The 17,397-nt window shown below is 38.5% G+C and overlaps 1 protein-coding gene across 11 annotated transcripts in view; it reads right to left on the bottom strand.

The window, feature by feature from the left end:
• Window positions 1-17,397, bottom strand: part of POU2F1 (POU class 2 homeobox 1) — a 116,281-nt gene that overhangs the window by 17,839 nt on the left and 81,045 nt on the right. For 9 of the 11 annotated variants that reach the window (XM_082331898.1, XM_082331892.1, XM_082331896.1 and 6 more), the window contains 3 exons: window positions 13,673-13,799; window positions 5,090-5,184; window positions 2,615-2,788 (listed from right to left, as the gene is read on the bottom strand). In XM_082331898.1, the coding sequence (XP_082188024.1) occupies window positions 2,615-2,788; window positions 5,090-5,184; window positions 13,673-13,799 (396 nt within the window). The remainder of the gene's footprint in view (window positions 1-2,614; window positions 2,789-5,089; window positions 5,185-13,672; window positions 13,800-17,397) is intronic. The other 2 variants (XM_082331897.1, XM_082331891.1) reach the window with 1 other exon arrangement.

The following is a 17,397-nucleotide window of genomic DNA, read 5'->3' as shown; positions in this document are numbered from 1 at the left end:
ATCCAAGCGAGGAAGAAAACAGCCTTTGGTAAGCTTAGTAAATTGCGCAGGTTGCATAAAGAAAACAATTTCCTTCCCAGAAGAGGACCAGAACAATTGGTTTGTACACCCTTCAATCAGAGGAAATACATGGGAACTCACATTTATACCTCTACCCATATGCCAGGATTCTGTGCATTTTAAAACTCATAAATCATTCCAAGAGAAGTAACATGGATGCTCTCGTGGGTTTATGAAGAAGAAAACGTGGCTATGTAAACCATTTTAGAGGTAAGTTGATTTATGTCTTGGCAGGAAAGAGTTATGAAATTTGCTCCAGTCCCCCGACTAAATTTAATTCTGGTATTTATGTTGTTCTTACTAACATTTGCCATCTGATTTAAAATGAATAGTTAACCGTTTCTTTGTCAATAGTTTTCAATGCCAGAAGGTGGCAGCATTTCAGCTGTAGGCAAAGGAATTTACATATTGGGCTGAGAATTTCATATATTGGTATGGGCCACTGAAAGGACGGATGGAACAGACGATAAAGGTACTGTACACATCTGATCTACTTTGTTGTTGAATGAAGCTCCGGTACTGAACTGAAACTGATTATAAAGTACATCATTGTTGCGTGTACTGGACTGTTAAGAAGCTCAGACGGACTAGCAGAGGTAATACTTTTTACAGAATAAAAATAACACTGTCTGAAATGTTCACTCACATAGTTCAAATCTGTACCAACCAACTAGTCACATACCAATAAGGCTAAGATGCAGTATGCTCATTGTGTCTCTGTATGTCAAACATGGAGATATTTTTAAGGCAAACAATTAAACAAAAGGATTTAAATCCATCACCCACTGTTCAGGGTGGGAGAAGAGACAGAACTGCTGAAGTTCAAAAAACCTGTTATATTGCTCACAAGACAGAATGTAGTAAGTGATTAGTTTGCAACGCAAACTAAATCTTTCAATTATATTTGAAAGGCAGGAGTGGCGTGAGTCTGAAAAAGCTTACAGTACCACTGGAAATAAATTTCTTTTATCCTCCGAAAGGCAGTCTATTTATCCAACTATAGGAGACCAAAGTAATAGGGGTCTCTAATTACCATCCAATTATGCAATTAGGTAGAAGTTATTAAAACTGCCTAATTATACATATACAAACTCAGAGTGGGATAGGAATGATCAAATCCACTGTTATCACTTTCTCAAGATTCCCCTTTTTTAAGCTGAAAAGCAAATACTGAAATGTAAGCCTGAGCAGTTGTGTTCATTTTTCCTCCCCATGAAAATTCACAACACGTTCAATAAAGAAGGGTTAACCCATAACTTAAAAAGTCTAGTTGAGCCTTTATAATCATCTCACAGCAGGGCAGATTAAACATAATAACTAAAGATCTACATGAACCTCCTCAGTCAGGCTACAGGGAAGCTATTGTATTTTACTCCGTTCTGTTCTGCTCTATTCTAGCTTTTGTGTGTGTCCATCACTTGTATTTCAGTGCCTCCCTCTAGTGGAAAGAAGGGAGGGAAGGAGGCACACATGCCAGCAAAATGCACTTCATTTTACTAAGAACATTCTGTTCTAGAGTTATAATTAAGATGCTGCCAGGAACTTTCATTATGAACCCTGATTTTTCAAACATTTAGGACTTTGCCAGGAAAATAAATCTGACTTCAGCACATACTTTCAGCTAGAGTAGATTTACTTATTTCGAGGGGGGAACAAATCACATATGTTGGATTGACTGCTCTGAGCTCAGACTTTTAAATACCTACTTTGATTTTTGCATGCTATTTCTTCTAGCAAAAACACGCCTATGCTTACCACAGACTCCTGCCAAAATTAATTGTTTACCTGGACGGATATTTTAATTTTGTGGGGAAAAAAATTCATTTTGATATTAATAAGAAAGGACTCTTGGATCCAAGCAGCATTTCCCTTCAACAGATTAAAGGAACATATAAGTGCACTTTGTACTTTAAATTGTACTCCTCATTCAACCATTTTCACTATGTTCAAGATTACTTTTTTTCTGCTCTATGGGTATTTCCGAGCTTTTAGGCAAACCAAAACAAACCACAACTCCAGTTCACCTCTGTAAGGAGAGAACTTCAAAGTGACAGTCCTTTCAGGTTTTGTTTAGGAACCTTAGCAAAAGCATTAAATACAGAAATCATTGATGTTTAATAGGAAAATACGCTTGAGAGATAAAAACCTTTTGACATCCAAAGCAACTCCACAGTTGTGACACACTTTTTAAACACACAGGGCAGTTAATTGTGCTGTATGATTTTTGGAACTTTGTACTTCTGAAGGCAGCTTTAAAGTGCTTTGTCCTATTCATTTTACATCCTACAGAATGAATAGTGCACATGCAATGACATCTGGAGCTGGTAAATGCACGTACCTGCTGGGAAAATGGCTATGCTTTAAAACCAACAGGGAAGTAAGATGGAGGTATGGCTTTTTCTGTTATTTCTTAGAAATCCCCTACATAAAGGCCAGAGCATAACCCTATTTAAGAAGGTTCTCCCAGGAAAAGGTGGAATTGTAGTCTCCCTCCAGACTTGAAAGATGAGACCTCAGATTCCATACTGGCAGGCACTGAGGTACACAGTCTCACCTGAGTGAATCCAAGTTTGATCCGTCTTTGTTTGAAAGTCTTGGCAAACTGCTCAAGCTCCTCAAGGTCACTGGGCTCCTCCAAGCTGGGAGTGTCGATTCGCTTTGGTGTTGACTGGCTCTGTGGAAGTGGCTGAATGGGGGTCGCTGCTATTGTGCGTGTTGGGGTTGCTGGCTATTAAGATAGAGAGCAAAGAAAAGATGAAAATCAGACTTAAAAGCAAAAATTAAATTCAGAAAAGGTGTGTGAGGTTTCTGTGAGAAAGATCAATGAATTTGACATTTCCAGCAATCTGAAAGTTCCTCCAATTTATTTACATTCCTCTCAAGAATGAGCAATCACAATCCAGAAAACTCCATTAGTATGATAGCCTTTTAAAGGCTCTGTCAGAACCAATTAAAGAAAAGTAAGAGATGTTCAACGCAGCAGATAACCAACAACTTTCACTTGCTACAAAAGCTGCTCAAAGAAAGGCTGAACACTCTTACTTGATATAGTTCTATCATTTATAGACAGCTTGGCATTCATCCCCTTTTAATCATTTTAAAATTGAATTTACTGCTTGTGTAAGGTGGCAGATTGTCATCAGCCCAAAAGATTCAAGTCTCCTATTTAATCTTGGAACAGCGAGCACATACAGGGGCAGAAAACGTGGCAAGTTTCCTCTAACGCCATCTCTTGTGACTGACTCAACTCTTCCAGTAAGAAAAAAAATAGATTCCCCCTTTAACCCCTCTGTTGATACTTGCAACAGTAAGAATGAACATACTGGTGATACGAGAAATTAAGCAAAGGCAATCTGCAGAAAATAATTCCTTTTAGGTCACACTTTTCTTCTATATAAAAGGCTAATTTTCCAGCAAGTCCACACAACGTTCACTGTTCCTGAACACTAGCATACTAGAGCATGAAGAATCTGAAAACATCTGAGCATCATGGAAAATATTCACAGGTGAACAAAATGTATTAAGATCTGGTATTGCACAGTTCAGGCTTTATGTGCAACAGGAACATTGGAAACATGTTTTCAGTGCATAACTCTACCTTCTTACATGCCATAGATGAACTGAGAGGCAGAGACAAATCGTTTGCTCTAGTTAAATTCTATTCAGTTCAGCTGAGGCTCTTAAGTAAAGGTGACTTCATGCTTTTATGTCCTATGCCTAGGTCTGAAACTACAGACTCCTTCAGGGCAAATAAGAACAGCCTCAAGTCTATGCAACACTACGCTACTATGCAAAGGTCCAGAAACAGCTGTTCTAAAAGAAATGGCCTACATATAGCTGAGTCTTTACATAGCTCCTTATGTTGTTTTTCTCCTGGGTTAGTGCAGTATTTTGCAGCACACAGCAGATGGTAGAGGTAGGTCAGGATCTATAATTCCATTACTTCAGAAATAATGTGATCATATATGATCTTGCTAGGATTGCAGATACATGTGTCGCACTATAAAGCTTTTCAATATTTTTAAATTTACATTAAACATAGTGGGTAATTATTGCAATATGTCTTTACTGACTTCACCCCTTTTATATAATTCATTTTCTCTTTGTAGTTTTGATACTTTTTTTTAATCCAAGTATAATCTGTAGTAGGGAGTCATGCTGCTAACTGAGGCCTGAACTACAGAGGTGAGACAAATTCCATTTTCCACATGGTGCATGAAAAATACTATAGGTGGTATAACAGAAAATGTAGTTTTCTAAGACTCTGATAGACTCAGGCATCTTATTACAGACTAAAAAATTCTTATATGTAACCAAGTTGATAGGAAGATAGTGTATGATATTACATGGTATTTGAGAAACAGCATGCAGTCATGTAACTAAACTGCACAGTAAAACCCAGAGTGAAGCAAAATTAAATTTGCAGGCACGTGCAACCTTAAAATTGCTTTTCTTACAGTCTGAAAGCTTAATCATAGGGCTTTAATATTTTAACATATATCTAACAGAATATTTTAATGCATTTCTAACAATCTCTTCACTTTCACAGAAGGTAACTAATAAGACTGGCAATGACTTTGCAATAATAGCAAAACAACTAGGCTACAATAAAGACAGATTACCACTGCAATCTTCATAAAAAAAGATACTTGTCAGTAATCCTCTTTTTGAGCTTTTTAGGTAGCCCACACATTGCTCCTCTGAATTTCACAAATTTGTAGACTGTCCAAGAAAGCCTTACAAGAAATCAAATGATGCTCTAGTGCCATTAACTCAATATATCAATCATGGGAATTTTCAGCTAAAAACAAAAATTTAGAACATTAAATGTAAAAAAAGAGGCACATTAGAGTGGAAACTACAAAACTCAAGTTACTGATACTTCAGCTCTACACTGAATCTATCTAAAAAGACAAACTCACTATTATAGCTGCAATATCTACTCCGGTAAGTAACACAAAGGGTCCATTCACTTGCAGTAGTTTAAATCCCCTCAAAGCAACTCATGAACTGTAGAAATAAGCCTGACCTGCGAGGCAAGGGTGATGCTTGGCTGAGACTGCAGGAGGTTGGCTTGGCTTTGCTGAGGTAGTTGCGTTAAGAGATTCTGCGCTTGCAGGAGACCTGGAGAGAGAAAAGGGTGGGTTTGGCTTTTAAAAAGACTAAAACATGAAATGAGGTGAAACAAGGCTCTTGCCAAGTAATGAAAGTTACAAAAAAATTTGAGATGCAAGCCTCCATTTCATCCTGGCATAAATATCTTCAGACTTTGGACTTCGCAGTCCAAAATCCCCGTGGATTTTCCTGAAGTATATGTGGTGGCGGAAGGGTAAAAGAGAGAAGTCTGTACTCGTCTCCTCTGCAGAAAGAGTTTGCAATGATCTACGTTATCCCAGTTCTGTGTGCAGGAATCATTTATTGCCCCTTTCAGCTTGCAGATTTTGGGTAAACCTCTTCCTGTAACCAAGAGCTGACCAAGAATTAGGGAGCCATATCAAAATCAACAACTGAACATGAATCAGATCAAATCCGACAACTGAATACTAATCAAAACCACAAATTTGGCTCCTTGATCACCCTTCTTCCTCTCCGTATCACGCCATGCCAGCTGCCTAACAAGAAGGCAACTTTCTCTGGCAAACTTAAGCACACTGCACCAGAAGACAAAACAAGCCCAGATAACCCCTTCCTGGCTGAAATAAAGCAGGAATTTTTTGGAAAAGTAATCAGAACTTAAAGCTTAGGTAAGATACTGAACACTGCTTAAATTGCACTGATAGAATAAACACTACACTGAATATATGAAAACGCCTGCTATTATGAAAAGGTGACAACTTTAAAGAACACTTGGGACTGATGCAACCAATATATGCAATATGCTGTAATTTTAAAAATAAATTCTCTTACAATCTATTGTTTGTATGGTTTATTAAACCTCTCAGGAAATTGAGATATATGCTTGCATCTATATATTTTAACTAGAAGCTATCTGAGGTTTTCTTTGCATTTGTAATACTAAAATTTATATATTTTTAAGAGGTAAGAATCTTGACAAAAGTATATCTATAGTTAGTCAACTCCTTCAATTTTACTGTGAAAAAATATTACTGTTATTGCTTAGGTAACTCCTGGGTACGACTATCAAGTTTTCCTATAATAATTTAAGAACCTGACTAATTAAACCTACAGTTAATAGGCATCTTCAATATACCAAGTTCCTAAAACCAGGGGAGAATGATGGCACAACAACAACAGATGGACACTGACCACTCGGAGGACAGAACACGAAGTAAGTACCACTTAAATTCTGTAATTTGAGTTTGACATGGTCAGTTCTGGCTCATCAGCTGGCCGATCAATCAGAACACACCACTCATTACCAGCTGCCTCTTAGCAGAATACAGGTAGGGGACACAGGAATTTAGGACTTGATAAATACTGAGTGAGAAACGATGTTTTATGTGAGGTTAAGGCCATAGGAGACGTGAAAAGAGGGACTAGCATGGGTAGGAAGGAGAAAATACATCCTCAATGAGGGATATACAACTATGGAAGAATTGTCTTCCGACAGTGATATTACTGTTACTTTTTTTTTTTTTTTTAAACAAATCGTTTAATATGTATTTTAAATAGAATGTGTTGCTATCAAAATGCTCAAGACTACAGAATAAAGCCAGCTGCTTATGCAACATAATAGCACAGCATAGACAACTATGTAAATTTGCTTTGCAGCACATAATCAACGTGTTCCAGCTGTGTTTTTGAAAAGCCACAGTGAGGGAATGGATCAGCTTAAGGAACTTCCAAGACAGTTACCTACTACAGTTACACAGTGCTTTTTATAATACAAGTATTTGTTCACTTGAAAGGTTATTTCAGCTCCCCAATTCTAAATATTAATTAGTGAACAGTCACCTCTAAGTGAAGAGGTTTTGACCTTCATTTAGTGACAGTGAATTTCAGTTGACAACTTGAAATAGAAAGGGGCAAGCCATCACACTGATACTATAGAGCGGCTGACCAACAATGAAACAAAAAACAGGCTGCCGACAGTGACCACATTTGACCTCTAGTCCACTGGTAAGACTATTGATCACAAGTTACTAACTCATCTTATGACTATAATCAGAGTAATTAAGACTGTCCTTTTGTGATTTGTTTGTTCTCACAGAAATCCCAGAGGATGTTTTTCTGGCAATAACACTTTTGCTGAAGAGCACAAGATGACTACACTCTTCCTCGTTTTATTCTCACTCTTATGTTCTGAAGTAATTATCACTGAAGGACAGTATAAAATATTCTGAACATGTTTAAACTACTCTGTTTTTACATCATTTTATCCTATTTAAGAAATACTGATACAAGGTGTCTCAGGCAGAAACTGGAGAAAGAACAAGTTAGTTCATCTTGAACCTGACTGAAGTAATGATCAGGGGATGGGGAAGGCAGCTGAACTGTTTTGGCAAAGTATGCATCTCTTCCACTGACTTACAGTCTTTTCAGACAGTTGCTGTGCACACACTTTGGACTCTTGTTGGCTTCTACGGGTGGGCAGGTGCAGTTTTGCTCTTTTCAGACCTGACTTGTACTGGTCTAAGCTTCACCTTTGGTTTTTTTCCCCAAGAAGAAACTAGTGGTCCCCACTTTGGTCCAAGATAACTTCAGTGACTTATAGGGCACATAGCAGAGCCTTTTAAATGCAGTGTAAGTCCAACACTGCACCTTTTAAGCAGCTGCTAAGATAGTGGTGTTTCAAACTTTGCTGTTTCCTTAGGAATTCATACTGGCACCAATACTGTTTAACATCTTTATTACCAACAAGGCTGATGGGACAAAATATATTGGACAATACCAAATACGGGGAGAGTTGTCAATAGGCCAGAAGTCAGGGTCTAGGCACGCTGGACAAATGGAACCTCAGCAAGATCAATGCAGGAAAATGCCAACGTCCTGCATGGGGGCTGGAATAACCCTGTGCAGCAATACAGGGTGGGCACTGGCTGGCTAGAAAGCAGGTTTGCAGCAAAAAGACCTGGGGGTCTTGGAGGACAATAAGATGGACATGAGCCAGCAGTGTGCCCTTACAATAAAGACAGCCAACCACATCCTAAAAGACACAATGACATCCTGGATTTTGTATATTCAAGGCCCACCAGGGTGGCTAACAGGCTGGAACGCCCATATAAGGAATGGGTAAGTGAGCTGGTTTGTTCAGCCTTATGAGAAGATTAAGGAGAGATCCTATTGCTGTCTTCAAAGACAGAAATGGACTCTTCTTGAGGGTGCACAGCAATGAGATGCAACAGACATAAGTTGGAACATGGAAAACTCCAGCTAGATAGGAGGAAATTTTTTTTTTTTTTTTTTTTTACCATGAGAGTGGTCAACTATTGGGGCAGGTACTTGAAGAGGTTGCAGAATATTCATCCTTGAAGATGTTCAAACTCAACTGGCCGATGCGCTGAGCACTCTGCTGTAATTGGACCTGCTTTGAGCAGGTCATGACCTCTAGAGGTCCCTTCCACCCTACATGATTTTTTGAATCTATAAAAACTAATATTGTACTTGTAAACTTAACTTTACAGACGTAGTATTTCTAACCCTCTGCTCTGGGTTCTAAGAACCCAGTGGTATTATTGCATTAAATATGGCACACAAATCACCTACATGAAACTCCAAAAGAATGACTGCATGGAGGTAGATAAGAATTTATGCAAAGTATGATGCTTTAGAGGTATTTAATTTCTTTTTAATAGCTAAAGTAAATGCATCTACCATAATCCAGGACTTTTCCTGAAATGTCTATGAGTAGCATGAATAATGGCCCAAGCCAAAAAACTCTTCCTGCCAGCCAGTAGTCCCCAAGGACTGATCTGGGGTTCAGTTCTTACTGTCTAAAATTAAACAAAAGACAAAACAAACATTCAAGTGCAGATTTTTTCAGCATAATTCTTAAAAGTTGGCCCAGAAGCATAATACATAATTCATTGCTAACTGATCTCCCAAAAGAGTGAATTTTTTTCATCTAAGATGAACTTGACCGCTTTTTCTCTGCCAAAGCTGTTCATCTTCTCACAGACATATCCTGGAAGTTAGCTTGCAAGACAAAGCCATTACAATGTCATTGTTTGATTAACTGGAAGCCACTGAAAGAGAAGAAGGAAGGGTGTCATACCACATATTACATACAGCACCATTTGATCAACTTTGTTGATCACTGTTGATGGAAAGAAACTTCTGGGCGCTTTGGTGTACCTCATTTTATCAAACCCAGATCTTCCAAAATGGAGACTCATACTTGGAATTATATTGGGATCCAACACAGGAGAGGAAGTACTAACCTATGCATTCCTACAAATCTCTTCCACTGAGATGTTAAGCTACTGCATGCTGCTGCACCTTTGCAGTATCCAGGTACCCTTTAAGATCAGTTCAAGAACATGAAGCAAATGGGATGAAGTTGGTGAACTGCGGTTTTGAAGAGTACCAACTCAGCAGTCCATGCAAAGGTGCTGCCACACTACTTCAATGGAAGTCAACATTTTTACCCATTGATGCTGTTCAGATGGTTAGAAGCAAAGACTTGATTCCTATGAGGACAGTAAATATTAAGCATTTAATTCATATCTTGGCAATGGGTATTTGCAGCACAAGGGAAAAAGGTACCATTTAAATCACTTCTTCCAAGTTCTTCCTCATTCCACTTCAAGCTGTCCCCTCTAATCTGGGGAAAGCGTTTGAGTCAGCTACATTTTATTAAACTGCTGTGTCATCAAATATGCTGTCATTAAGAGTCTCTTGGCAATGAAGAGCTGGGTCTCCTCATCTCCATATTGAGGGAACCAAAGCACTTTCACCTGGTTCACATAGCATATTATTAACAAAATGAGAAGGAGTCCTGTAAGGGCAGTGCAGGTGCACAATCTCACATGAGATGAACGCTTGTGTGTTACAAATTTGATGCATCTGAGAAGAAATGCAGGCAACTTCAGGCATCCTCCTCCATCCTCACCCTGGGTGAAGGAGCTGCACTCTGATTTATGGTACCAGAGGCCAGCAGGGTAGGTACCAATGTTTAACATTCTTTATCCCATTTTAAAAATGTGGGGTATTTTGGTTTTGGTTTGGGGTTTTTTTGTTGTTGTTTTGTTTTTGTAATGATACAAGTGAAGTCTCAAAGTCTGTAGGACAAATATGCAAGAAGAGAACAGAACTGGATTTGGCCTGCTATCACCATCCCGGGTATTTTTACAATTAAAAAAAAAAAAATGAAATCATAACCAAGGTCTTTAATAATAAACAGCAATAACTTGAGAATAGGTAGGCTCAGTTTCAATGTTTAAAGCTAATTAGTAGCTTGTCTTCTACATCTGCCTTTCTGGATACTTTCTTTACAAGTACTGTTTCTAAACCTTCTTGACAATAATGCAGTCTTTTCTTAGATCTTAACAACTTCTGTTTCCAAGATTAATTTAAATGAAATGCAGCACCACTTCCCCTCTGCATTCAGATTTTTACTGATACGATTTTTATTGGCCATATCTTCTGAGTAGGAAGGCAAATGGTCATCTATGGGCAATATTTTTAAGCAGCAGCTATAATTGCAGTAAAGGATGTTGAACTGATTATCCTAGAGACAGATCTATTAGATACAAGACAGATACAAGAGGTATAAAGCCTGTATAAGGTGCTACATTCTTGCCTGTGACTTCAACAATAATATGGGGACAATAATTGCTCTGAATAAGAAATTGTTCCAAATTTCTACTTCCATTCAATCTTCTGCATATCTGCTGAGGCTTGAAACAATTCCTTCCATTATGATGTTACCTATTACAAGCCATGAAAAACAGGAACTTTACAATTTGTTTCACGTAAGCCACTGAATAACCAGAAATCATATGGAAAAGGAAGATGACTACGTTAGACATATGGCAGTGGATTTATGGGGAGAATTTCACACCTGCTGCTGTGATCTATAATGTGTGTTGAAGAAAGATAGCAGAATAACATCCTGATTGTTGATTAATATTTTAGGTATTGAATTTTCTAAAATTTTTCAGAAGTTGGATCTAAGCCATGATGTTCAACCCCTTCCAAGAATCTAAATATGATTGCTACTGATTGCATTACTCTGTACCCCATCACCTCTTCAAGTAAAAGAAGCTTTTCTCTACCAAATATTTACGTCTTCTACGATCTTGCTTAGAGATACTATTCTTCACTTATTTCCCTCAAAACAATTCTCTTGTATTAAAAACAATGTTTCTCATTTACATGACTACGACATGTACAAAATATGTAGTGTAGTCTGTAAAGCAACAGATTTCTTCCAGAATAGATACTCTATAAATAAATCTGAATTTTCATTTTAGTTATTAAATGCATACATATCTATATAAAGCTGCATGCAGTACCAATGAGGCTTCCAAAAAAATCTGAATGCCATTGGCTTTAAAGAAAGGTCTATGCTAGTTTCTTCAGAATATTTATTATTTTAGGAAGTTAACTAATGGAGTAATAGGACAAGAACAACATGGAAAAGTCAGCTGCAACAGCAAATAACAAAATAAAAATACACACTTTTTCATAAATAATAACATACTGTTTGAGATCTTCTAACAATAACCATGAAATACTGCAAAAAGCCATGCCAAAAAGTGAGATAAGGGGTATTATGACATACATGTTGCTTTATCATTGAGTGCTCATGAAGAAAATTAGATCCATTCAAGCATTTCAGTTTGGAAGGTTGTCACACACTAATGGCCTATGGTCAGAATACAGAATATAAATCTTCCTACATTTTTGAGCCATTCAGTTGTCCAGGCTGCACATTACCAGTAAAACATGGTGTTTCTACACACGCTGCGTCACTGATGACAGCAATATGCAGGTCTTAAATTGCAGTGAAGAAATCATTTTCAGAGATGGCCCCTGGAAAAGGTACTATGAAAACGTCTTCTGGTAGTTACTCTACTTCAGATGATTTTAAACGAACAAACAAAAAGCCTTCTTTCCTTTCTATAATGCAAACAGTTCATTCTGAGAGATGAATATCGTCTGCTTCTGTTAGTTTCCTTTTTTGTGAAGCACCTTCAGAGATATTTTAGAAAACCAGCAGAAGTTAGCTGAAAAATGTAGGCAGACTTTAATACCAGTGAGTTTTTCAAAACAATGCTTTTGTGCTTGCTGTTTCCTTAGAAGATTAAAAAAACCCCAAAACCAAAAAAACCCACAAACAAACAAAAAACCCCAAAACAAACAAACAAAAAAACAAACCACAAAAGCAACCCAAACCCAAACCAAGCCTATTTTAAAGAATCCTTGAACTACATTTTGGTGAAGTTTGATTTCTTCTAGAAGAATATGTTAAGCTTATAAGTTCTGCTTTATTTTAAGAAACTAGTACATCACTAAATGCCTCTATGAACAGTCTTTTAGCCATTTTCTACCACTTCTGGTATAAAAGCTCTCCTAAATCAAGTCCTATTAAAAGAGAGTTAATTTTGACTAACCCTTTATTCAAATATGAGAGCATTCAGATAGTGAGAGAGCTTCAGCATAATGGAAAGCCAGTTCTATCCAAGTCATAGTTTATAAAAAGGAATGATGCATGAAAAAATTGAAAAAAACAGAAGAAAATGAGGTGCAAAGAGCTGCTTTATAGGACAGCCAGGCTCTGAAGGACTCTTCAAGCATAACAGTATTTGCCTTCTGAGCAAGAATCTTTGGATTACCAGACCTGAACAACTGAGTAGAGTTCATGCGGAAGAGAAAGGGGGGAAAAAGATCACTGGAGTACATCAGCACAAGAGGCCATGACTAAATGCAGTTTTCTGTGGGCATCAACAAACGGGGTGCAACCAGTACTATGATGTATTGCAACTTGAATGCATTAGTTCTTAGAGCAAAGTTCCTGTGCAACACCTTAACTGGTCTGCCACACTACCACCTACCACTGCCTTGGTTTGCCTTTAGCATGTAAGCCATACCTGGTGTATCGCCAAAATATTATTTCCAAGAGTTGTTATACAAAATCAAGCATTATAGCTCTTTTCCCAAGGTGTAATTATTATTTCAGTCTATGAGAAAATTCACTGTACCCTCTTTAGGCTTAAGGACTTTTCTAGCCTCCCACAGGACTCTTGATTTTGTAATCTTTTTCCAGTCTTAGAATTTTGAGCCTAAATTTAGCACTGACCTAATCCAGACAGCCCACACACCCTCCAGGCCTCCACCTCCTACGATTCTGCCTTTGATTTCTGGAGAGTTGTCTTTCTCCAAGTTCTCCTCCCAGTAGGCTTCCTTCTTGAGAGCCTGACCCAGAAATTCAGATGCTGAAGTATTTCCCAAGAGACCTTGTTGCTAACAAACGTTCCCATGATATGATCTCTGGCTTGATCCTCCTTGAGAAGTGAGCTACACAAACTTTGACAAGGCTGAGGTCTAACACCCAGGAAGGGACAACCTGCTAGAGTCTCCTAATTACAATACTGATATTTCTCCTAGGGAATATCAACAGTTACTGAAGGTGTGGGAACCATCTCAGTTTCACCTTCTCCTCTAAAAAGCTATGTATGATTTTTCTTTCCTGGCAAGGAGCACTTACCCTGCTGCCCCTGCGGTGTTTGTGAGATGATGAACTGTGCTGGCTGCAAGTTGGTTGTTGGATGCACCAACACAAACTGTTGCAGGTTGAGATTCTGCTGCTGAAGCTGCTGCAAGTGCTGCAAATCCTTAAGGAAACAGGGGAAGGGAAAAAAAAAAAAAAAAAAGAAGGGGGGGGGAAGAAAAAAAAAAAAAAAGAAAAAGAAAAAGGAAAAGAGCTGTGTGTTAGACATTTAAGTCAGCCATGACTCCCAATGTAACTAGATTTCCTATCAACCAGTTACATTCTAACATTTAGGGATAAAAGTGGATGTCGAACACAGCAGTCCTGCTACTGACTCTCCTTTAGTCTGGCAATTTGAATTTCATTGTCCTTCATAAAACCAAACAAAAATTGTTTACCAAATAACCCAGCAAAATATTTCCAGCACTGTTCTGCTTAAAAAAAAAAAAAAATTAATCTCCCTCCCCCCTGAATGCAGAAGTTTTCAAATACTTTAGACTTATCAGCACCCAGATTTCTCAGGCTTATTTTTTGAGGATGCAACTCTGCTACAAAATTCATTGTTGACAAATCAAGCATATTAGCTGGGAGCTATTTTTGTTTACAACAACAACAATCTGCAATTACCATTCTAATCAGCAAGAGGAAAGCAAAAAATTACAGATTCCTAGCTTGCACTCTGGTTGTTCAGGTCAAATTTCAGGAAGCTGCTAACTCAAATAGTAAATAAATATATTTGATTAGTTCTGAAACAAGTTACAATAAGCTTAATAGACATGGCCATAATTAAGGTTAAAAGGAATAACCCAAAACACTGCACTATTGTAGAACCATACTTTTACGTATTTAAACTGTTCAGAACTATTAATTTTCTATAATTAAATGACTGGTCTCAACATAAATGCTAATCTCTGAGAAAGTGAATCATCAAGAAAAATGCTTCAACTTGCTGTTTAGCTGGAGAATGAAAACATAGAGAACTGCTTAAAAATATTCCGCCCAAACTAGCCTGTTTCTTTTCATCTTCTTCAAACAGAACAATAACAAGAGTAACTGAAATTTGAAAATTGAAGCACAATGTGAAGCCAGCCAACATAGCAGAGGTAATCGATGAAAACTATACACGTGTAGAATCTTTCCATCTTTCTGAGAAGAAGCTGTTTCAAAATACCCGCCAAGCAGGTAGATAAAAGCCTGAAATATTTCCCACACTTAGAACCTCCCATTAAACAAACCAACCAAAAAAAAACCAAAACCAAAACCAAAAACCTCCCCAAAACTCTATTTCAGATAAGTTACTCAGATAGCGGGGTACCTGTTTGCAGACAGATACCCTCTTCTGGGTCCAACTGTGTTAGAAGATGTTAACAAAGCCAGTTTGCTCCTAAACAGTGCTCAGTCTGGCTGCTTGAATGGAGCTGCTCATTTTAACATCCTCCCTAACTTGAGTCAAAGTGAGCCAGACTAACAAAGACTTGCTTCTTAAGGCCAGTAAAGTAGCCCCCACGCATTTCGACTGATGCAGGTTACTCAGCACTCACACAAGCTGCTCAGCCAGCAGACGTGAAAGGCCATTCACTGCCAGCAGTGGAAATGGTGATGGGAAGTCAAGACAGACTGACAAGGATAACTTTTTATTTACACAACACAACCATTTGCAGAATATAGTTATCTGTCTACAACTGTTAAAAAAAAAAAAAAAAAAACCACCAAACAAACAACTGTTAAAAACTGTTAAGCTAAGACTTAAAAGTTGCAACAATCTCCTTCTGGGGAAGAAGGGTGGGGAGTGTCAATGGGTGGAAAGGAAGACTAGTGAGGAAAAAAAGGGGAGTCCATTGATTTATGAGACCATAGACATGCATTATAAGAAAACGACTACTTAATGTGCATTACAAAGACACTAGCCATGAATCACTTAGGCGACTTGGTCATATTAAGTCAAAAGCATGCAGTGTGATAATACGGTATAGACACACACCAGGTGGATTGACCAAGCAATGCGCTTTAAGAAGTTGTGCTGGTTTTGGCTGGGGTAGAGTTAATTTTCTTCATAGTAGCTAGTATGGGGCTATGGTTTGGATTTGTGCTGGAAACAGTGTTGATAACACAGGGATGGTTTAGGTACTGCTGAGCAGGGCTTACACAGAGTCAAAGCCTTTTCTCCTCCTCACCCCACCCCACCAGCGAGTGGACCGGGGGTGCACAAGGAGCTGGGAGGGGACACAGCTGGGACAGCTGACCCCAACTGACCAAAGGGCTGTCCCACACCGTATGACGTCATGCTCAGCATATGAAGGTGGGGGAAGAAGAAGGAAGGGGGGCTTGTTCGGAGTGATGGCGTTTGTCTTCCCAAGTCACCGTTACGTGTGATGGAGCCAGCTTTCCTGGAGATGGCTGAACACCTGCCTGCCGATGGGAGGTAGTGAATGTATTCCTTGTTTTGCTTTGCTTGCACGTGCAGCTTTCGCTTTACCTATTAAGCTATCTTTATCTCAACCCACAAGTTTTCTGACTTTTGCTCTTCCGATTCTCTCCCCCATCCCACCGGGGAGGAGTGAGCAAGCGGCTGGGTGATGCTTAGTTGCTGGCTGGGGTTAAACCACGACAGAAATGGAAACTTCCATTTTATAAAAGAATGGTAAAACTTTAAAAAGTGCCTCCTAGCACAGCAGAGTGTTTTTAAAGTTGATAGTATTGTTTGCTTTCAGAAAATTTCAGAAGTACTGCAACCATTTCTATGAAATCGAGGCCAAATTCCTTCCTAAAAAAGAGAGAGACAACTGCTCCAGTTTTTCACAGGAACTCCACGTTTCTTCTGACTTCATATCATAAAGTTACATTGGTCAGAACTGCTACTAAAAACTCTTACTTCTTGATCCCAATGTGACAGGGACATCCACCCATTTATTCATTGATTTTCAATGCTCTACTGGTTACCTTTGCAGACTGAGCAGACTCTCCAGCACAGAGGGGGTCACACTGACTTGGATGCGAGGACTAGATGCAGAGGAAGAAACAGAAATAGAAAGAGTAGGGCAAGCTGACTAAGGCTGTGAATGCTAGGTGGAAGAAAAAGAAATGAAGAGAAGCTGAAGGATGAAAATAGAGGTGGATAAGGGAAAAAGTAGAAACACAAAAGGAAGGGTTGGGAAGAAATTTTTGAAGGAAAAGGTATGGAGAGAAAAACAGATAGGTTGAGGACCTCCCATACCAAAAGCAAATGAATGAACCCCCACCTCCCAGATGACCAAGTAGGTCTCAGATGATTGGAAAAAGCACCAGTGGAGATGCAGTTACATACAAGAAAGAATACAAAGGAACAGTGGCAGTGTATTTCTAAGATCAAAGGAGGAGAGCTTTTTGTTTAAGACTATAGTATTCATAACACAGGGTACCCAGCTCAGACATGACAGCTCTTATCATCAGGCTCTTACACTTTAATATGAGAAAACTGTTTTTAAATTGAGGCCTCAGGGATAACTGGTATAAGCAATCTTATTCTGTGCATCTCCCTTGGTAAATGGTATCTTGGCTGAGTCTTGTTTAAATACAGAAATATAATTCTGTAACACAGAATGGAAATGATACCTCCAAGGCTAATCGCTCTTAAATAGCCCTACCAGCCCATCAAATTCATTTGAAATCCAACTTTATTTCTACCTTGGGAAAGTTTTATTATTTAGTTAATTGTGGCATTACAATAAATCTCCCAATAGGAA

The sequence above is a fragment of the Platalea leucorodia genome (assembly GCF_965183815.1).
Source record: "Platalea leucorodia genome assembly, chromosome: 2".
Classification (NCBI taxonomy): Eukaryota; Metazoa; Chordata; class Aves; order Pelecaniformes; family Threskiornithidae; genus Platalea; species Platalea leucorodia.
This window is presented reverse-complemented; position numbering and strand designations above follow the sequence as displayed.